At 43.1% G+C, this 21,140-nt stretch overlaps 6 protein-coding genes across 7 annotated transcripts; 2 read left to right on the top strand and 4 right to left on the bottom strand.

The window, feature by feature from the left end:
• Positions 1 to 208: 208 nt before the first annotated feature.
• On the bottom strand, positions 209 to 2,406 carry LOC145704431 (serine/threonine/tyrosine-interacting-like protein 1). Its single transcript, XM_081781888.1, has 7 exons — positions 2,335 to 2,406; positions 2,279 to 2,292; positions 1,153 to 1,274; positions 1,020 to 1,110; positions 752 to 973; positions 534 to 705; positions 209 to 491 (listed from the first exon to the last, which is right to left on the bottom strand). The coding sequence occupies exons 3-7, from the start codon at positions 1,266 to 1,268 to the stop codon at positions 277 to 279; spliced, it is 816 nt and encodes a 271-aa protein (XP_081638014.1). The 5' UTR covers positions 1,269 to 1,274; positions 2,279 to 2,292; positions 2,335 to 2,406; the 3' UTR covers positions 209 to 276.
• Positions 2,407 to 2,577: 171 nt separating this feature from the next.
• On the bottom strand, positions 2,578 to 4,389 carry LOC145704428 (doublecortin domain-containing protein 2C-like). 2 transcript variants are annotated; one of them, XM_081781885.1, is made up of 7 exons: positions 4,366 to 4,389; positions 4,057 to 4,197; positions 3,847 to 4,011; positions 3,585 to 3,803; positions 3,329 to 3,541; positions 3,127 to 3,287; positions 2,578 to 3,085 (listed from the first exon to the last, which is right to left on the bottom strand). In XM_081781885.1, exons 1-7 carry the CDS (start codon positions 4,372 to 4,374, stop codon positions 2,659 to 2,661), a joined length of 1,335 nt encoding a protein of 444 aa, XP_081638011.1. In that variant the 5' UTR covers positions 4,375 to 4,389; the 3' UTR covers positions 2,578 to 2,658. The 2 variants fall into 2 exon arrangements, with proteins under 2 accessions (XP_081638011.1, XP_081638012.1); XM_081781886.1 differs by having other exon boundaries at positions 4,063 to 4,197.
• Positions 4,390 to 4,685: 296 nt separating this feature from the next.
• Positions 4,686 to 5,847, top strand: LOC145701648 (tartrate-resistant acid phosphatase type 5-like). Its single transcript, XM_081778862.1, has 5 exons — positions 4,686 to 5,045; positions 5,085 to 5,147; positions 5,191 to 5,424; positions 5,465 to 5,671; positions 5,713 to 5,847. The coding sequence occupies exons 1-5, from the start codon at positions 4,686 to 4,688 to the stop codon at positions 5,809 to 5,811; spliced, it is 963 nt and encodes a 320-aa protein (XP_081634988.1). The 3' UTR covers positions 5,812 to 5,847.
• A 4-nt stretch (positions 5,848 to 5,851) lies between these two features.
• On the bottom strand, positions 5,852 to 7,106 carry LOC145704432 (uncharacterized). The gene is made up of 4 exons (XM_081781890.1): positions 6,522 to 7,106; positions 6,340 to 6,476; positions 6,093 to 6,300; positions 5,852 to 6,054 (listed from the first exon to the last, which is right to left on the bottom strand). Exons 1-4 carry the CDS (start codon positions 6,724 to 6,726, stop codon positions 5,873 to 5,875), a joined length of 732 nt encoding a protein of 243 aa, XP_081638016.1. The 5' UTR covers positions 6,727 to 7,106; the 3' UTR covers positions 5,852 to 5,872.
• Positions 7,107 to 7,161: 55 nt separating this feature from the next.
• On the bottom strand, positions 7,162 to 9,887 carry LOC145704425 (WD repeat-containing protein 46-like). Its single transcript, XM_081781882.1, has 8 exons — positions 9,629 to 9,887; positions 9,362 to 9,583; positions 9,212 to 9,314; positions 8,999 to 9,167; positions 8,762 to 8,952; positions 8,517 to 8,718; positions 7,943 to 8,242; positions 7,162 to 7,428 (listed from the first exon to the last, which is right to left on the bottom strand). The coding sequence occupies exons 1-8, from the start codon at positions 9,844 to 9,846 to the stop codon at positions 7,190 to 7,192; spliced, it is 1,644 nt and encodes a 547-aa protein (XP_081638008.1). The 5' UTR covers positions 9,847 to 9,887; the 3' UTR covers positions 7,162 to 7,189.
• A 321-nt stretch (positions 9,888 to 10,208) lies between these two features.
• Positions 10,209 to 20,117, top strand: LOC145704436 (uncharacterized). The gene is made up of 5 exons (XM_081781895.1): positions 10,209 to 10,444; positions 10,581 to 10,695; positions 16,886 to 17,066; positions 18,259 to 18,363; positions 19,075 to 20,117. Exons 1-4 carry the CDS (start codon positions 10,294 to 10,296, stop codon positions 18,292 to 18,294), a joined length of 483 nt encoding a protein of 160 aa, XP_081638021.1. The 5' UTR covers positions 10,209 to 10,293; the 3' UTR covers positions 18,295 to 18,363; positions 19,075 to 20,117.
• Positions 20,118 to 21,140: the final 1,023 nt, after the last annotated feature.

Below are 21,140 nucleotides of genomic sequence, written 5' to 3'. Positions count from 1 at the left end.
GGGGTGAGTAGCCGCAAGACTAATCTCCACTGTATCTTCGTTTCTCACTTTTCACTGTAAAATCATTCTAGCCCAACTTTCAATTTTCTGTTGAAACCCCTTTCTCAACTACTTTTCTACTTACTTTCTATTTCGTCCCCAAATTAATCATTTTGTACCCGAGGATATTTCTGCCTCACCAAATTAAATTATTCTGATTCGCAAAACCTTGTTGTCGAAAATGTTTGAATGTGTTTATTGGAAAGAAAACGTAATTGAGCAGATTTGAGGATTTTGTTAGAAAGTACTCATAATATCATAGTGTGCTTTTCCGAGGATGAAATTGGGTTCCACCAGCTTCACTTTCTCCAGGCACGCTTCTCGACTTGATCCAGAGCTCATTTTCAACATCAGTACGCCAAGGACGAGAGACCACTCAGTTCCTTTTTTGCAAATGATCAAAACTCGCTTGTCTTTCACGCTGTCCACGGACTGTCTCTTCATTTCATTTGCTACCATTTTCGATAGATTTAGAATTGATTCTTTTGACTTACCATTTATGCGAATGATTTTGTCTTCGATTTCAGGAGCGTCTGGAAGATTGCACTCGTTTGCTGACGATTCTGCGATGATGATTTTGTCAATTTTGAGATTGTGAAGATTTTCTTTCGTTACTTGCTCTTGTGATCCGACGAATGTTTTATCTGATAGCTCGAGAGGCATTGTCTGAAAGACGATTTTGAAGGTGCTCTCGCTAGAAATTTTCTCTTACCAAAATGTTTTCTTGGACTTTTCTTCTTGTCAAATTCGGAGAAAACGTTGCGAGAAACGAGTACTTTTTCGTGAATCCGCGATATCCTCCGTCGAGTATTTTTACTTTGTTTCTTGAGCCCCAGTCCGAAAAGTTCTCAGCGAGCTTCTTTATCTGATCCTTCGCGCCTGTGCTTGATTTTGAATCTTCGTCGAGAATTATGATATTTTCGATACAGTCTATCTATGAAAAAAATAATGCTTTACTCATCTTACCAATTCCAGCTTACATTTATATTCATTGGCTTGAGGAATTCTTCCGAATTGCGTCTTACATATTGTGAGAATTTAATGTGAGCTGTTCGGTAGTCTTTAATCGATCTTAAAATCAATTATCACTCGATAAAAATCCAAAAAACTGACCTCGTATCCAAGAGTAAAAGAAAATTAGGCTCCGCTACTCTTGGCCTCCCACATGTATCCTGCGCGTTCAGTAAATTGTAAGTCTCTGTTACTGATATAAATTCCACCCCAGCCATGGCGAACAGAGTTCGAAATTTGCTGGCAGTACTGCCACGACTGCCACTGGCAGCTGCCAATTTTGGCAGTCACTTGGCAGTGGCAGTTACACTTTTCAAGGACTGGCAGTTACTGGCAGCTGCCAACCGACTGCCACTTCAAAAGATATTAGTTTTTCTTTCTAGAATGACAAAGAAAAATAGCGTAAATGACCAAATTTTGCTCCCGAGACCTATTTTATTCCATTTTTCGGGAGACACTGAATTGTGCCGCCCTGCGCCGCCCTGCGCCGCTCTGCGCCGCCCTGCGCCGCCCAGCGTCGGCCGGTCTTACCGGATCCGAAGATATTTTGTCTTTCAAAAGCGGGAAATTTAGATTTTCGTGTCAACTTAGTTATTTTGACATATTTATATTGTCTTAAAATTAAAAAAAGGTAAACCCATAATTTAGGGTGCCAGTAGAGTAATTCTCAACCGAAGTCCGATTTTGGAATAAAATCACTAATTAATTGAGCACGCCACGGGCCAGAGGCCCTTACGCGCGCATTTTCTGGTAGAGAACTCATTGGGTTGGCGGGGCCCAACTCTCGCTCTTGTTCAGGATTGTTTCTTAGGTCATGGTTGGGGCGGAAGAGAGCCGGATGGTTTCGGACCGGGCGACGCTGGGCGGCGCAGGGCGGCGCAAGGCGGCGCAGGGCGGCGCAGGGCGGCACAATTCAGTACCCCCCCATTTTTCTTATCAAAAGAGACATTTTTATTTATGATAACGTTTCTTTTATATTGCCAATTTGTCAAAACGACTGTTTTGAACTTAGTTTGACTTTAAAAAATTTTACAAAAAGTATCGAAATCGGCAGTTTTTTGCTGTCAACTGGCAGCTGCCGATTTCGGCAGTCACTTGGCAGTGGCAGTTGCAATTTAAAAAAGGCTGGCAGTCACTTGGCAGTGGCAGTCGCCATTTTAAAAAAGCTGGCAGTCGCTTGGCAGTGGCAGTCGCTATTTCTTTTCAGATTTCGAACTCTGATGGCGAATTATTCTTCTGCACCTATCTCAACAGTAGTTTACGAGAAAAGCAGCTAATTAATACCTTATTTGAGAAAATTCGTTGCTTAGCGACAACACATAAAACTGGGAAAGTGCGTGACTTTCCCTTCGCTTACGCTCAATTATCAAAACTGATGATTCTCCGCTAATTGACCAAAACAATTCTCGAGATTCCAGAAAAAAAAAATCAGCTTCATCAGAGCCGCCGAGAGACAAATTAAAGAGACAAATTGATTAAGAACTGTATTTAATTTTTTTTGTAAAATACAGTTCTTAATCTCATGAGTTTTTAAAATATATATATTTCTGTATTGATTATATATCCAAAACTGAGTATGTACAGTGAAAATAAGCCTTTTTATGCCGCTCATTCTTCCTCATTGAAATTGTCTTGTCCTACCGATACCCTTGATGAGGTTTGCTCATCTGCGGTTTCAATTTGGGAGGCGTCAAATTCCTCCGCTTCGGTTCTCATCTGGTTCAAGTCGGGGAGAATCTGATGCTTGGAGCCGACTTTTGGGTTAGATTTCTTCTTGATGATGGGCATGTTGCTTGCGATGCCCTTTGGAATTCCCTTGTTTGGTGCCTTCAATGCTTTTGGTGTGCGCGAGTTCGCCTTCTTGGGAACAGGGGCTTCAGCATAGGTGGTCTTCGCCGACGGCTGAACTGGTGTCTTGAGCGGGCGCGGGGAGTTCATCGTTCGCGTAGCCATCTGGGGGACAGGCGTCTTGATCGGGGGCAAGGGAGAGTCCGGGTAGGGAGTTCGTGGTGTTCTTGGGCTGTCTCCCATCACGCTGAAAAGATTATTAGAATAATAAGATCGCTTTATCTTTACCTAATAGCGCCGCTAGTCGTTCGCATTGGCTTGATAGTAGACTTCCATTGGGGGTTCATCGAATGCTCGCTTCCATACGGAAGTCGTTTGAGCTTCGTATCTCCCACGCAGATGTAGGCCATGCCATCGTGCAATCCTCGCTGGGTCTTCACTCGTTTGCCCTGAAATGAGTTGAGAAAAGAGTTCATTGATTAAAACTTACGTCAAGGTTGTAAAGTCGTCGGACGGCAAGAGATCCTCGATCTCGGGTCTGGGCTCGACCAACGGTGGTCGAGATTTGGTTCAAAATCTTCTGGAAGCACTCGGTATCCTTCTCATCGCTGGCGAGCTTTCCGCGGAGAATGACGGAGTAGTATCGGTGAGTGTCTCCATTGGCGAAGATGTAGAGAGTTTTGATGTGAGGCTTCGTGCTCTCCTAGTTGAAAGTCGTTAGATTGGGCTTTAGAATTGAGTTTTACCTTGATAGTCTGATAGTAGGAAAGACTATCCTTGTAGTGCGAGCGAAGATCGGTAGGCGTCTTCCTGTAATGCTCAGCAGCCTTATCCCAGTGCTTGACGGGCTTGACATAGATCTCTGAGTCTCGACGCAGTTTTGAGTAAGTAGTGTGGATGTTTCGCAGTCGGGGCTTCTTTGGGGGGCTGTGGTTCTTTGAATAATCTGCCTTCTCCAATTTAGCCTAGGAAAAATATCAGCTTCTTGGTCTTATATCCGCTGATTACCTTAGTTGATGCGATGTATACGCCTCTATCCTTGAGTTGCTCCAGTTTCTTGATGCGGGTGCCGCCCTCTGGTGTAAATAAATGCCTGATCGCAGAACGTAGATGAAAATTATTGCGCAAAGAATCTGTCATTTGTGTCATAAAAACTTCCATTGCTTCTGGGCCCTAAAAATTGACCATGTTACACGGCGAGGGTTAAAAAGTGAGAACCTTGACCTTGCTCTTGGGCACTGTGAACAGCTTTGGTCGTTTATGCTGATCTCCATTGACATAGACTTGAATTTTCTTTGCGGCTTCGTAATAACGATCTTCTAGGCATCGCGCACGCACCTTGTTCCGGAGGGGAACCCTTTTTTTGGGATGAGAAATCTTTTCAGTTTTATCCGCAGAAGAAATCGATCTACAGTAGCATGATCATTTTCTCATGATCAAAATCTTAGAAAAAAACTAAAGAGGGAAACCTTCTGTCTTGATTTCAAAAAAAATTAAATCTAAAAGTCAAATTCTCATCACTTTCCTGGTAGGCATTGCAGGCGGGTTGGCTATTTTCGAACTGAAGAGGGCTTCGCGGACATTGTCCCGCAGAACAACAACGGGACCGTATTCTAGAGAAAAATGGAAAGATTTGCATAAAATCCCAAAAACAATTGATATCTGTCCTCTATGATTTTTTCTCACCGGCGTTCCATTATTTTTCTAACTGAAGAAGGTCAAAGTTGGCTGTTAGTTTATTCCAGACTGATTTGTGACTTCATGGGTAACTTTGGAATTCATGAGAATATGTCAGGTGCTCGACACTCGATGAAAAAACCGATCAGTTTTGTCCAAAAATTGAGAAAATGAGAGCTTTCTCTCTCTTATCACTTGTTTTTGCATCAGACGATTACGTCCGCTTTCCGGCAATAGGCGATTGGGGCGGAGCCGATCCTATCCCAGTCATTTATCCAGGAGGAAACCGTTATTCCCAAGAATGGGGAGCAGCAAGCATGGATAAACTCTGCGGCGAGAGAGATTGTGACTTCATGCTTTCCCTCGGAGACAATTTTTATTGGGATGGAGTTTACAACATCGATGATATCAGATTCAATGGAACTTATGAGAATATCTACGGGTTCGCGTCCGAAAGAGAAAACATCAAAAATCTAGACTTTTACCAATGTCTTGGGAATCATGATCACAGGCGAAATGCTACAGCGCAGGTCAGACGGTAACCCAACTGCCCAAAACGCAGTTTTCAGGTTATTTATTCACATCAAAGAGAGACAAATTTCAAGTTTCCGGATTTATGGTACTCCTTCACGGTATGACTCAACAATACTTCTGGGTTCTGAAAACGGGTTTTAGATTGAGAAGCCAAAGTTCAGCGTCAAAATCATGATGATTGACACGGAAATCATGATGGGAAACGTGAAGAAACTTCCTGAATACCCAGATCGAGACTATCAAGAAGAACAGAATCAGTGGATCGACAAAGAGCTTGAAAACTGCTACGCTGATTACTGCATCGTCGGCGGTCACCATCCAATCTACAGCGTCGGAAATCACGGGCCAACCGAAAAGATCATTCGATATTTACAGGTAGCCTTCGTTTAATGGCTTATGATTACAAAGTTTTAAGCCTCTACTGGAAAAACATCATGCTGATGCTTACATCTGCGGACACGACCACAATATGCAACACTTCCTGGGCAAAAGGATCCATTACTTCGTCACTGGGATGGGCAAGGCAATCAACATTTCCCTGAAAAATATGAACCACGAACTGAATCCTCAAGCTGACTTCGATTACTTCTCAGTTCTGAAGGGTGAACGACTTGCTATTTTGGTAATTATTTTGTCGAAACAATCAGTAACCAATAATTTAAGCTGATTGAAGCTAACGAAGAAGAAATGAAATTTGACGTTGTCACTGGAAAAGGAAATTACTTTTATCCGAGAACACTGCGAAAGAAAACAAAAGTGTAGAAAGTTTCTCAATCATTTTCGAATAAAAATATTTCAAAAAATATCGTCATTATTTATTAAACTATTCATCGTCAGATTCAGTCCGTTTTCGAATGTTTTTCCGTCGAGTTTTCTTGGCAAAAGTCGTTTTCTCGGGAGTTTCATTGCTTTCGATTGATTTTTCGACGAGACTTGAGGCAGCTTTCGCCTCCAGTTCTTCTCGCCAGTCGTGTTCAAAATGCGTGATTTCTGCACCTTGTCGATCTGAAAAATAGGCATAAGTTTGCTAAACACTAATTTACCTGAAGTCTTGGATGTCTTTGACTTTGAGGTTGATTTTGATTTGTTCTTTGAAGAAAGTGTGGGTTTCTTGAAAACGAGCTTTCCATCGCGTTCTTCGTCGTAGGGATCTTCCTTCGGCTCCTTTCTATCGCGCATTTCAGCGAGAAAAGATAAAGCTGCTTTTTTATTATCTTGTGATGAGCTCAAAGATACATCGCTCAAGTCATACTAAAAGCATGTGAATACAACGGCGACGGAAAAAAGTACCTTTTTGAATTTTTCGGGATTTTTGATGTGAGATGGAATTCGCGGAGCGCGGCGCTTTCTGCAAGGTCTCGAATTCGGCCTCTCGAACTGGTGCTCCTTGATTGAGCGGCACTCTTTCTTTGAAAATCTGTCCAGTTCTAGTCAGAAATTCACATTCGCTGTACTTTTGACCTTTCACTGACCTTCCAAGGACGGGGCTTCTCTGACGCCCAGTCTGGTCTTTGAACCAGATGAGATTGCTGCGTCGAAAGCGGATTCTAGTGCAGATTTCTTAGAATTGTATTCTGATGATTTTGTCTCTGTGTCGGCCATATTCTGAAAAGAAAAAAGGTTGAAAATCGTCACCAGCATTATTTCTATTCTACAAGTTCTGTTGCAAGTTTTCATAGAGCGAGTCAGGTTCGGATTCCGGAAGGGTCGGTAATTGAGATTTCTGACGATCCTCTTTGAGCGGATTTTCCATCAAATCGGGGTTAAAAAATACAAACAGAAAAATAGCTATCAGAAGAATCAAACACAAGAGCAGCAACAACTCTTGACTTTCAAGCGGCCTAGTCATGTGAGCAGCCATCGATACTTTTTCTTTTGGCGCTTTTTCGGGCTTCTCAGGCAAATCATTCTCATTTTCGGAGGTTTCGGAGTCTGAGTTTTCGGGAGTCTCGGGCTTTTTCCGCTTTTGAACGCCGAAATTCCACGCTTTTTCGTACTTTTCGAGCATTTTTGGACCCAATCAAGATCTTTAAAAAAAGTTTGAGTGATAAAATCATATGAAGTTTTCTTTTTCATTCTTTTCTGCATTCAATTTATTGAATTAATTCAAAAGAACAGAACAGAAAAACAGTCATTTCTTTCAGTTGTCTTTCTTCATGAATCTGGCCAGAACATTCTTCGCCTGCTCCTTTTTGACGATCGTCTGTTTGCTTTCTTTTTCCCTCTTTGCCAGCAAATGCTTCTTGAACGCAGCTTCTCGCATTTTCGACTTTCTTGCTTCCTTCGCTCCGGTTTTGCCTTTTCCTCGCTTTCGTACTCGAGGTTCGAACTTTCTATCCCGCTTGAATCCAACTCGTTTCAATTGTTCTTCGTCGAATTCTGAAATTCAAAAGTCAGAAACTCCGAGAATCATTGAGAAACTACCTTGAGCAGCGCCAGGGTGGCTATTTTGGACAAAATTTTGGGGTCTGGCCATCCAATTTCCATCCAATAAATTTTGACTCCAAGCTATCCATCCAAAATCCAACCCAATCCAATTATTACCCAATTCCCCAAAAATCCCCAATTCCAATTAGATCCAATTGGATTTCCAATTTTTCCAAGGCTTTTAGTACTTTGAAAAGAAGCGAAACAGTTAGTTTTTATCCGAAAGGAGGATCAACAGAGTCAAAACAATGATTTTTTATCCGAAATTGTTCATTTTAATCATGAAAATGACCCTTCTTTGCATAGTTTAGCGATATATTTTTTATTGGATCCAATTCCCCAATTTCCCCCAATTGCCCAATTTTTCCCAACAAAATCCGGTACCCTGGCCATCCAAATTCCATCCAAACCTTATTGGATTGGATCCAATCCAATTCCAACTAACCCCCAAATCCAAAATAGCCACCCTGAGCAGCGCTTTCGTCCAATTTCGCCAGCAAGTTCGGATCCAAACAAATCGTATCCGCCGGCGCCTTTTCCAGTAACATTCTAACTTCCGTCTCCGCCCGCTGCTTTTTAGTCTGGAAGGGGTTGTACTGCCAGCTGTCTGGATTTGGTTCTCCCGCTCCAGGAGCGAGGATGCTTTCGAAGCCCTTTTTGGAGCCGATTCCGAGCACGTCTTCGTACGGACAGAAATCAAGGGTGGTTGGAGTGAGAGCCGTTTTGTACTGCATTATTGGCTGTGTGCATTCTTCTTCCCAAGGATCTGCAAAATCAAATAAGTCAGAAATATTGATCAAGATTTTATTTATTTTTTCATACAAGTAACAGTCGTTACTGACGATGACGACACCCCACATGCTCGTGATGCATTTCAAAAATTTTCATATCTTTGTTTGTAAAAGCATAGAAACCTATGTTTAATGAACAACTATGGCCAAAAGAGGGCGCTACACTTGACCTCCCTCAGCGGGGCGCAAAATCTGATACAAGATCGAACCAGCCTAGATCAACCACACTTTTCTCTCTTAGTAACTTACGTTTCCACAATTCCACAACATTGGCAAACGAAGCCGCCAGCAATCCTCTCTGCGAGTACTGTAGCTGATGCGCTCCTCGAGGCAATCTTTTCGTGCTCAAACACTTCCAAGTTCGCAAATCCCAAATTTTCAGCGACGCGTCTTGACTTGAAGTCGCCATATATTTTCCGTCGCTTGAAACAGCCGTGGAAATAACATTACTCTAAAATTCGAAGCTGATGATCAGAAAAAAAGGAAAAGCTTACTTTGTGGCACAACATCTTTGCAACGAATTTCTCGCTATTTGGCGACCAAAGAGTGACAGTTCCCGTCGTGTGGCCAAGATGGATGATCCCGTTCGTTCGATTGTTGCAAATGACATTTAGACTTCCTTCTTCGCTCACTCGCTTGCAGTAGATTTCTTTTCCGATTGATATGTCGATGTAGGAGAGATAATCTAAAGCAAATTATGAATAAAGGTGATCTTCTTGGCATTTTCTAACTTAGTCTGTTAATTGAAGCGAGTAGAAAATGATAGGGCAAGTAATTCATCTTGTTCACTCTATCCGTTTTCTTCAAACAGTGAATTTCTGTCCCCTGATTATCGTAAACATAAGTCCACTTTTTCTGCGCTACGGCCATTAGCTTTTCATTTTGGAGGAAAATCGCGTCCTAGAAATTTGAATTCAGAAAAAGAAGGCAAAAAATGAGCCGACCGAAATCTTTTCTTTTACGGAAAACTCGCATTTTGGCATTTTTGTGTAATGATCGATCATGGCCACGTGACCAAGCTCTCCAGCCAGGAGAAGATGTCTTCCGCTAGAATAGAGATAATAAGGGTGGGAAGAGCCTTTTTCAAGGTTTACCTAGCGTCGTATCGAGCAATATACGGGCCCATGTCCAAATCGAGCGAGAACTTCTTCTGCATCGTCTGGACATCCGCCACTTTTAGAATATCTTTCTGAGAATAGATTTTGCCCGTTTTCTTCATCGCTCCATGTTCTGTCGGCTCAAGAATTTTCAGCATTTCGGCCTTTTGCGACGCATTTTTCGCCCGTTTGTTGATCGTTTTCAAGTCTTTCTGTAGCCTGAAGAAAAAAAGGATGAAGCGAAAAACGAAAGGACAAAGGTACCTTATATGAGCAGTTCTCATTTGAACCTTATTTTCGTCTCTGAGAAATTCTTTTCCACTCGGAACCGGAGTCGGTCCAAATCTATCTTTTTCATTTTCTTTTCCACCCTTTTTTGAGGTTTGAATTTCTGGGGTCGGTTCTTCAAAGAGTCGTTTTTGAGATGATTCTTCTTGCTCCTCTTCCAGGTTTTCTTGAAGGAATGCTCTTTTACTCGCCATTTTTCGACGATTTCTGAAAATTAGGAAAATTTAGAGATGATGAAGCCGGCCAATCAGGGTAGAGAGAAGTGGAAAGAATTGAGAAAAGATGTTTAGTGAAATAATGATGAGTTTTAATTTCGGTTTGTGTCTGAAAGTTGAGTTTTCGGCCATAAAAGAGAATGTTCAATGATTTTTTCAAAGAAGCATTTTCTAGAATATTCTGGAAATTTGATGTATCGATAAACGGCCAGACAATCTTCAGGTTCAAACCGTTTTCCTGCTTTTTAGATAATATCGCGAGAACAAGAGAAATCGCAAAGTGTGCGCCAAGTTCAGCGTCGCAGCCAATCAGCGCGCGCCATTTTAAGAGAGTCGTTTGAATTCTGCTTTTTCGCTCCGCCTTGGCACCAGACTTGAGATTTTTATTTTCAGAAAATTGAGGCAAATTTGCAGAGTGAAGCGGATATGTCGGAGAAGAGAGCTGCCAGCAGTCCCCGGACAGGTCAGAGGAAAAAGCCGCGAAAAAGCGTTCTCAAGTCGGAAGTAAACGGACCTGTCCGGCGATCCGAGAGAAGAAAGTCACGAGTTTCTTTCGCGCCGAAAAATGAGGTCAAAGGTGAGTCTTTTTTGGGTTTTGATTTCAAAATATATTCAAACAAAATTGAACTATTTTGAGAAACAATCATTTTTCGATCATCCATAAAATGCTTGATTGACTTGAGTTGATTTTTACTAATCACTGATTGCGCTAGAATTCGATGATTACACCTCTAACTCGTCCGCCAATAACTCTGCTGCAAAAGATATTTCCGTGGACAAAGAAAACACGATGGACCTAGGATTCAAATCGGGAGAGGAAGGGCTGAGGTAAATTGCGTGGGCGAGTAGGTTGGGCTCTCTCGCTTAGGGAAGTTTCAAAATTTTGTGACATGGCAAAAAATTTTTTGAATTTTCAAGTCGATCTTGTTAAGTGAGAAAAAGAAGCATTTTGATATAGATTTCATGGAATTTGAGTCAGTATAATGGAAGTTATTGCTCATTTAGTGTCTAAAAATAGCAAAACTTTGCGCGCAGTTTCTGACTCATCCGTGCATGGAATTTCAAATTTTTCTGATAAATATATCACTCCAGGCCTGAACTTCATGTGTTTTTATTTGTGTTTTTGATTAGGGAATCGCCGGTAAAATGCATATTTATTTGATGGTGTTTGGTGATTAAAAATCGGCTGAAATTTGAGACGAAAACAGGAACGCGCAGCGACAAAACGGCCTCGAAATCAGGCGCTGGAAATAAAGCTCATCCCATTTTCAAAATGAAAATTTCGGAAAGGAAAGGGCAGCGACTAAACGGGGTCGAAATACGGCACCACAAAATAAGTTTGGCCCATTTTCATCATGAAAATGATCTTGAGTCATTTCATCCATGTCTCCCCAATTTCGCCTTTTCCAACAAATAAAAAATCGGTCAATCCTTGGAGTTATCAAGTGTTAGACCCACCATTCGACTCGTCTCAACGAGCTGAACAAAACTGCGCTATCAGTTTTTCAACCTCTTCTTTTACAAATATAGAATCAGACCTTCCACGTCGACGAAAATCTCCATCAAGTTCTTGCCATCTGCCGAGCTCTGATCTCGCCCGATGAAAACTTTTGATAAAATAATGAAAACCAAAAATGGTTCGGCGCTACAATAGAGGATGCACCATATATGGTGTTCTTCGGGCCGTTTCAGCCCCGTTCCTTGACTTTTAATTTTAAGGGGCTTGACGGCCCTTCGGGCCGTTTCAGCCCCGTTCCTTGACTTTTAATTTTAAGGGGCTTGACGGCCCTTCGGGCCGTTTCAGCCCCGTTCCTTGACTTTTAATTTTAAGGGCTTGACGGCCCTTCGGGCCGTTTCAGCCCCGTTCCTTGACTTTTAATTTTAAGGGCTTGACGGCCCTTCGGGCCGTTTCAGCCCCGTTCCTTGACTTTTAATTTTAAGGGCTTGACGGCCCTTCGGGCCGTTTCAGCCCCGTTCCTTGACTTTTAATTTTAAGGGGCTTGACGGCCCTTCGGGCCGTTTCAGCCCCGTTCCTTGACTTTTAATTTTAAGGGCTTGACGGCCCTTCGGGCCGTTTCAGCCCCGTTCCTTGACTTTTAATTTTAAGGGGCTTGACGGCCCTTTGGGCCGTTTCAGCCCCGTTCCTTGACTTTTAATTTTAAGGGGCTTGACGGCCCTTCGGGCCGTTTCAGCCCCGTTCCTTGACTTTTAATTTTAAGGGCTTGACGGCCCTTCGGGCCGTTTCAGCCCCGTTCCTTGACTTTTAATTTTAAGGGGCTTGACGGCCCTTCGGGCCGTTTCAGCCCCGTTCCTTGACTTTTAATTTTAAGGGGCTTGACGGCCCTTCGGGCCGTTTTAGCCCCGTTCCTTGACTTTTAATTTTAAGGGCTTGACGGCCCTTCGGGCCGTTTCAGCCCCGTTCCTTGACTTTTAATTTTAAGGGGCTTGACGGCCCTTCGGGCCGTTTCAGCCCCGTTCCTTGACTTTTAATTTTAAGGGGCTTGACGGCCCTTCGGGCCGTTTCAGCCCCGTTCCTTGACTTTTAATTTTAAGGGGCTTGACGGCCCTTCGGGCCGTTTCAGCCCCGTTCCTTGACTTTTAATTTTAAGGGGCTTGACGGCCCTTCGGGCCGTTTCAGCCCCGTTCCTTGACTTTTAATTTTAAGGGCTTGACGGCCCTTCGGGCCGTTTCAGCCCCGTTCCTTGACTTTTAATTTTAAGAGGCTTGACGGCCCTTCGGGCCGTTTCAGCCCCGTTCCTTGACTTTTAATTTTAAGGGCTTGACGGCCCTTCGGGCCGTTTCAGCCCCGTTCCTTGACTTTTAATTTTAAGGGCTTGACGGCCCTTCGGGCCGTTTCAGCCCCGTTCCTTGACTTTTAATTTTAAGGGGCTTGACGGCCCTTCGGGCCGTTTCAGCCCCGTTCCTTGACTTTTAATTTTAAGGGGCTTGACGGCCCTTCGGGCCGTTTCAGCCCCGTTCCTTGACTTTTAATTTTAAGGGCTTGACGGCCCTTCGGGCCGTTTCAGCCCCGTTCCTTGACTTTTAATTTTAAGGGCTTGACGGCCCTTCGGGCCGTTTCAGCCCCGTTCCTTGACTTTTAATTTTAAGGGGCTTGACGGCCCTTCGGGCCGTTTCAGCCCCGTTCCTTGACTTTAATTTTAAGGGGCTTGACGGCCCTTCGGGCCGTTTCAGCCCCGTTCCTTGACTTTTAATTTTAAGGGCTTGACGGCCCTTCGGGCCGTTTCAGCCCCGTTCCTTGACTTTTAATTTTAAGGGCTTGACGGCCCTTCGGGCCGTTTCAGCCCCGTTCCTTGACTTTTAATTTTAAGGGCTTGACGGCCCTTCGGGCCGTTTCAGCCCCGTTCCTTGACTTTTAATTTTAAGGGGCTTGACGGCCCTTCGGGCCGTTTCAGCCCCGTTCCTTGACTTTTAATTTTAAGGGGCTTGACGGCCCTTCGGGCCGTTTCAGCCCCGTTCCTTGACTTTTAATTTTAAGGGCTTGACGGCCCTTCGGGCCGTTTCAGCCCCGTTCCTTGACTTTTAATTTTAAGGGCTTGACGGCCCTTCGGGCCGTTTCAGCCCCGTTCCTTGACTTTTAATTTTAAGGGGCTTGACGGCCCTTCGGGCCGTTTCAGCCCCGTTCCTTGACTTTTAATTTTAAGGGGCTTGACGGCCCTTCGGGCCGTTTCAGCCCCGTTCCTTGACTTTTAATTTTAAGGGCTTGACGGCCCTTCGGGCCGTTTCAGCCCCGTTCCTTGACTTTTAATTTTAAGGGCTTGACGGCCCTTCGGGCCGTTTCAGCCCCGTTCCTTGACTTTAATTTTAAGGGGCTTGACGGCCCTTCGGGCCGTTTCAGCCCCGTTCCTTGACTTTTAATTTTAAGGGGCTTGACGGCCCTTCGGGCCGTTTCAGCCCCGTTCCTTGACTTTTAATTTTAAGGGGCTTGACGGCCCTTCGGGCCGTTTCAGCCCCGTTCCTTGACTTTTAATTTTAAGGGCTTGACGGCCCTTCGGGCCGTTTCAGCCCCGTTCCTTGACTTTTAATTTTAAGGGCTTGACGGCCCTTCGGGCCGTTTCAGCCCCGTTCCTTGACTTTTAATTTTAAGGGGCTTGACGGCCCTTCGGGCCGTTTCAGCCCCGTTCCTTGACTTTTAATTTTAAGGGCTTGACGGCCCTTCGGGCCGTTTCAGCCCCGTTCCTTGACTTTTAATTTTAAGGGGCTTGACGGCCCTTCGGGCCGTTTCAGCCCCGTTCCTTGACTTTTAATTTTAAGGGCTTGACGGCCCTTCGGGCCGTTTCAGCCCCGTTCCTTGACTTTAATTTTAAGGGGCTTGACGGCCCTTCGGGCCGTTTCAGCCCCGTTCCTTGACTTTTAATTTTAAGGGGCTTGACGGCCCTTCGGGCCGTTTCAGCCCCGTTCCTTGACTTTTAATTTTAAGGGGCTTGACGGCCCTTCGGGCCGTTTCAGCCCCGTTCCTTGACTTTAATTTTAAGGGGCTTGACGGCCCTTCGGGCCGTTTCAGCCCCGTTCCTTGACTTTTAATTTTAAGGGCTTGACGGCCCTTCGGGCCGTTTCAGCCCCGTTCCTTGACTTTTAATTTTAAGGGGCTTGACGGCCCTTCGGGCCGTTTCAGCCCCGTTCCTTGACTTTTAATTTTAAGGGGCTTGACGGCCCTTCGGGCCGTTTCAGCCCCGTTCCTTGACTTTTAATTTTAAGGGCTTGACGGCCCTTCGGGCCGTTTCAGCCCCGTTCCTTGACTTTTAATTTTAAGGGGCTTGACGGCCCTTCGGGCCGTTTCAGCCCCGTTCCTTGACTTTTAATTTTAAGGGGCTTGACGGCCCTTCGGGCCGTTTCAGCCCCGTTCCTTGACTTTTAATTTTAAGGGGCTTGACGGCCCTTCGGGCCGTTTCAGCCCCGTTCCTTGACTTTTAATTTTAAGGGGCTTGACGGCCCTACGGGCCGTTTCAGCCCCGTTCCTTGACTTTTAATTTTAAGGGCTTGACGGCCCTTCGGGCCGTTTCAGCCCCGTTCCTTGACTTTAATTTTAAGGGCTTGACGGCCCTTCGGGCCGTTTCAGCCCCGTTCCTTGACTTTTAATTTTAAGGGGCTTGACGGCCCTTCGGGCCGTTTCAGCCCCGTTCCTTGACTTTTAATTTTAAGGGCTTGACGGCCCTTCGGGCCGTTTCAGCCCCGTTCCTTGACTTTTAATTTTAAGGGGCTTGACGGCCCTTCGGGCCGTTTCAGCCCCGTTCCTTGACTTTAATTTTAAGGGCTTGACGGCCCTTCGGGCCGTTTCAGCCCCGTTCCTTGACTTTTAATTTTAAGGGGCTTGACGGCCCTTCGGGCCGTTTCAGCCCCGTTCCTTGACTTTTAATTTTAAGGGCTTGACGGCCCTTCGGGCCGTTTCAGCCCCGTTCCTTGACTTTTAATTTTAAGGGGCTTGACGGCCCTTCGGGCCGTTTCAGCCCCGTTCCTTGACTTTTAATTTTAAGGGCTTGACGGCCCTTCGGGCCGTTTCAGCCCCGTTCCTTGACTTTTAATTTTAAGGGCTTGACGGCCCTTCGGGCCGTTTCAGCCCCGTTCCTTGACTTTTAATTTTAAGGGGCTTGACAGAGGCCTGGAACTCTGAGTTTATCAATACTAGTTACGTCCCCAACCCCACCCACACCCATTGATATAAAAATTTAAAATATTCTTGTTTTATACTTTATTATGGTTTTCATTTTAAATATGAAAAATTTGTTCATTTGAAAAGATATAATTTTTTCATCTCGCTTTTATTGAGGTCATTTGGGGCCACGTGACCTCGACTGACATCGGAAGAAAAAGAGGATGAATAAAGACGTCGAAAAGACAGCCAAAAGTGGATTTTCTAAGGTACCCGCCAAGAACACCATATATGGTGCATCCTCTATTGTAGCGCCGAACCATTTTTGGTTTTCATTATTTTATCAAAAGTTTTCATCGGGCGAGATCAGAGCTCGGCAGATGGCAAGAACTTGATGGAGATTTTCGTCGACGTGGAAGGTCTGATTCTATATTTGTAAAGAAGAGGTTGAAAAACTGATAGCGCAGTTTTGTTCAGCTCGTTGAGACGAGTCGAATGGTGGGTCTAACACTTGATAACTCCAAGGATTGACCGATTTTTTATTTGTTGGAAAAGGCGAAATTGGGGAGACATGGATGAAATGACTCAAGATCATTTTCATGATGAAAATGGGCCAAACTTATTTTGTGGTGCCGTATTTCGACCCCGTTTAGTCGCTGCCCTTTCCTTTCCGAAATTTTCATTTTGAAAATGGGATGAGCTTTATTTCCAGCGCCTGATTTCGAGGCCGTTTTGTCGCTGCGCGTTCCTGTTTTCGTCTCAAATTTCAGCCGATTTTTAATCACCAAACACCATCAAATAAATATGCATTTTACCGGCGATTCCCTAATCAAAAACACAAATAAAAAAAAACACATGAAGTTCAGGCCTGGAGTGATATATTTATCAGAAAAAATTTGAAATTCCATGCACGGATGAGTCAGAAACTGCGCGCAAAGTTTTGCTATTTTTAGACACTAAATGAGCAATAACTTCCATTATACTGACTCAAATTCCATGAAATCTATATCAAAATGCTTCTTTTTTCTCACTTAACAAGATCGACTTGAAAATTCAAAAAAATTTTTGCCATGTCACAAAATTTTGAAACTTCCCTTAGAGCAGGGTGGGGAAAGGTCAACGGCACGGCACGGCACCGCGGCACGGACACGGCACGGCACGTGCCGTGCCGTGCCGCTCCTTTCAGGGGGTGGTATGCGGTCATGTGGGTACTTTACCCACACTCGCTCCACATGATGAATGTGGGTACCAGTACCCTCATTGGCTTTAGTTTCTGAACGTGGGTACTGGTACCCACATTGGGTTAAGATTTTGAGCGTGGGTACCAAGTACCCCTGTTGGCTTTCTTCTTTGAACGTGGGTACCAAGTACCCTCGCCCGCTCTGCACTTTGAACGTGGGTACTTTAAAGACCGATCGAGCGAATCGTCGACACACTCCTAACTTCTGCGATCAATCTGGCCATAACGCACGGCATGAGCCACGAGTTGGAAGCTTTGAGCGCGCAAAGACAAGTGAAAAACCATTCTATCCCGGATCAAATCAAGCTACAACAACAACGACTACATCAAATCAACTCAAAATTTTATCAGGTATTTTTATTTTAACGAACAAACAGTACTTTGAACAAACATAAACATAAAAAGTGAACTGAAGTATCAAAAAACAAGAAAGAAACAGAAACTAGAAATAGAAAATAATATCGAAAATAAACAAATAAAATTGCCTGATGGAAGATTATCACCACGTTTTTGACAAATAGTTTCAGTTTATAATCCTAACCCTAACTCTTATCCTAATCCTAACCCTAATCTTATCTCTAAAGATCTACAAGAAGTTCCCTAATCCTATCAAAATTAACATCCTTATTTTTTCTAAGCTTTAACATTTTAATCAAATCACGCGCTCTCTCGTGGCTTCTCACGGATTTCTTATTTGGGGCCCTACTCTTACTCCTAAAACTAACCCTAAAATCAAAATTTATCATGTTAAACTCCTCAGCGACAACCCTAATTCTATCTAATGTTCTAATTCGCCTACTCTCAACTAATGCTTCCTTAATTCTCCTATTAAACCTCTCAACTACATTGCTAGTCTTATCTAAATATACATCAGAATCTAAAATAACATCATCCCAACACAAAACCGACCTATGACTCGAAAACCTCTTCCCTAATCCCTTTAAAATCTCATCTAATTTACCTATCATGACTAAATTATCCTCAGTGACACTAAAATATTCCCTAGTCTTATTCCATTCCCTCAAATACCCTATGAAATCAACAACGAAATTCTCATTAACATAAACTAAGTTCCTACAAATACTATACATATCCCTAATCTCTCCTAACCTACGATTTTCTACGCTTACTCCTCCTAATCTAAAATTATCCTTCTGATTCTTACTAAAATGAAAAAAACAATTCTTTAAAAACTTATGTCCTACTATATCCCTAATACTATTCCTAAGCCCTAACTCTGAATCCGTGAGCAGCAAATTACAACTTATATCCTTACCTACAATTTTTTTATAAACTGAAGCCATATGGCCAAAAACTCGGCGATAATCTTCCTCAAATCGGCCACGATGAAGACAGCTGAACAGTAGGGTTGACTTGTAGTCACCATCTTTTGTTTTAATCCGACAGAGAAAATTGCACAGCTGATCAAAATGATTGCCCCATCCACGCCAAGAAGTTCCATCTTAATTTGATTATGATTAACAGTTCCGTTTGAATTTTTTTTGAATGATTAACAGTTCCGTTTGATAAAAGTATCTTTTAGATTGGACAATCTTGGACCTTCAATGTCGATGTCTAGTTGACAATCTTGGACCAACAACGTCGATGTCTAGTTGACAACGATTTTCAATACGGATTTCTGAGTGAGGTAAGTGATAAATGAAAGTAAATGAGGATGTAAATGAGATTCATTTTCACACACCTGCTTGAATTACAGAAATATCAATGCACTGTTTAATTGTTTCTTCATCGTAGAAGTATAAGTCGGCCCCTTCTTTATGAATAATTGTTCTTGAATTAACCAAAAAATCCTCTGGGTTGAATTCGAAATCTTCGATGCTCTCCAGTGCTTCCCGCACAGGGGAATTGGCTTCACGATAATATCGATATAATTGTTCCCATTTTTGTTGATTCGGGAAATTCGCAACAAGCTCATCATAAGTATAGTCATGAGAAAGAAGCTCCAATATTTGTCGCTTGATACTGTTAGGACTTGAAAATCGGAGTGCTTGAAAGTTATCGTAAAGATAAGCTTTAATCTTCGTAGTAATTTCTTTCTCCATATTTTCATTATTGGGATCATCATCATTGCTAACGCAGGTATGACGAACTTTTTCTTGAGCTGGATTTGGAACGAGCTTGTAGAAGGCCTTGTCGAAGAGAATGCTTTTATTGACATTTGGATTGATGTCCAAGTAGGATTGTTGTTTGTCATTTTTTCTCTTCTTCACATTCATAAATGTCAGGGCAGGATCGATGCTGACATCGTATTTTTTCGGACAAGCTTTGCCATCAGGAGACAGCTTACAGCATTGATAAACAAATTTTTTCTTCGTAGAAAATGATTTTTTATATTCAGATCGACGACCATCATCTATCACCAAATGTGTTCTGTTCATCCTTGATGTCACAACAGCTTCCAAAGTTGGCGTCTGATTCGATTGTTGAGCATATTCGTTCGACTCCTGAGCGTATTGGTTCGACTCTCCACAAGCCATGGGAAAATTCTCATCAACTTCAGTAAATTCAATTTCATCCTGGATGAAATTGTAAGAAGGACTTCGTTGATTGAGAATAGCATCCAGCTCATCATCGGATAAAGAGTCATCATTTGCTTGGAGAACAGAGGGTTGACCATTTCCATCTTTGCAGCCATTTTGTTCATTGGAAACTGGGGCCTTTATAAATTTAAATCATGAAAAAATTAATATTATCAATACCATTAAGATTCCGTTAATTTCATCCTTTAATTTTTGTAGTTTTTCAACAGACAATTTGCTTAAATCACTCATTCTCTTAGCAAGTGGTAGAGTCAAATTGATTAATAAATAACAGTAACAAAAATGCTCTAGAGAAAATACCCACGTTCAAGTCTCCAGGCTTTCAGGGGTTTTTGGTACCCACGGTTATCAGCAAGAGTGAGTGTGGGTACCGGTACCCACGTTCAAGGAAGAAAGCGAGCGTGGGTACTGGTACCCACGTTCAAGAAAGAAAGCGAGCGAGGGTACTGGTACCCACATTCATTTATAAGATCGAACGTGGGTACTGGTACCCACATGACCACCTACAACCTTTCAGGGAGTAAAGGTTTGGACACGGCACGGTGCCGCGGCACGAGAAAATGAAGCACCAGCAAATTCTCCTTGAATGATTCGTTTTTGGGCCGGATGATAGGAATTTTCGATAAGCGCTCTCATTTGGGCGCTGCATTTTGCCATGAACTGATTCATGAATCATCAAAGGGGTGAAAAGGGAAAATGTGAGGGGAGCCCAACAACAAACTGCTTTATTTTCCTATGAGTCAAACTTCATCCAGCGCAGAGGTATCTTGAGGTAGAGCCTCGCTTACCTCTAAGCGCGAGAGCCAAACCTACAGAGAGAGGCGATTTTCTGGCAGTTAGATTTTCTGGCAAAGGCGATTTTCTGGCACTGCCAGAAAATCTAATATGCCAGAAAATCTAACTGCCAGAAAATCGCCTCTTTTGATTTTGAATCTACAGTTAATGATCCTGGAAGATAAAAAAACGCAGAGAAGAAAAGCTCGGAATTCATCTTCTGAGAAATAGTCAGGCGCGCGTGAGCTCAAAAACGAGGAGATTTCATATCAACAACTTTTGGAAGCATCCAAATCTTCGTTGAACAGCGGAAGGAAAGGTCTTTCAAATATGACTGATTTTCACACAAGACTCGCATCTTGGAATTGAGATTTCTGCGCTAAAAATAGAATGAGGGCAGCATCCGCAGTTCGTTCTTGCTGTTTTCGAAGTGACAAACGGGTTAACAGGCAGCTGAAAAGTTAGATTTTGATTTTTTTGAGAAAATGGAGGATGAGGAAGAGATTCGGATAGAAAAATGTTATAAATGACACCGATTCCACCTACTTCTGAGGAAGAATTTTCAGGATAGTTTTATAACAAGTTCAGTTTCAAAAAGCATTAGCGTGCGGCATTATCTCAGTGGCTGCTTACTGTGACCAAGTACTCCAAATCAGATGCAAATAACACCGGGTGATTAACACAGAAATTCCCGGAAGAAGCTGATTTATGTTTGCTTCAGCCAATAATGTTGAATAAATGGGTCAAAAGTGGCCTTTGTCAATGAAATTTCATAAAACATGTAAGAAAACATTGGTGGTACTTTCGAAAACCCTGCCTGAGTAACGATTCAACAAAACTCAAAACAATGCATCCTTCCTCGACAAAATTGCTTCCAGATCATATGCTTTCAAAGCAAAAAAGCGAAGAAAACGATTCTGTTTTCTGAAAACAACGATCCTGACTTCCGTTTCAAGATGCGAGTCTTGTGTGAAAATCAATCATATTCGAAAGACCTTTCATTCCGCTGTTCAACGAAGATTTGGATGCTTCCAAAAGTTGTTCATATAGAATCTCCTCGTTTTTTTTGAGCTCACGCGCGCCTGATTTT

This window comes from Oikopleura dioica, chromosome PAR (assembly GCF_907165135.1).
Source record: "Oikopleura dioica chromosome PAR, OKI2018_I68_1.0, whole genome shotgun sequence".
NCBI lineage: Eukaryota > Metazoa > Chordata > Appendicularia > Copelata > Oikopleuridae > Oikopleura > Oikopleura dioica.
Note: the sequence above shows the minus strand (reverse complement) of the source record. Positions and strands in the feature narration are given on the sequence as shown.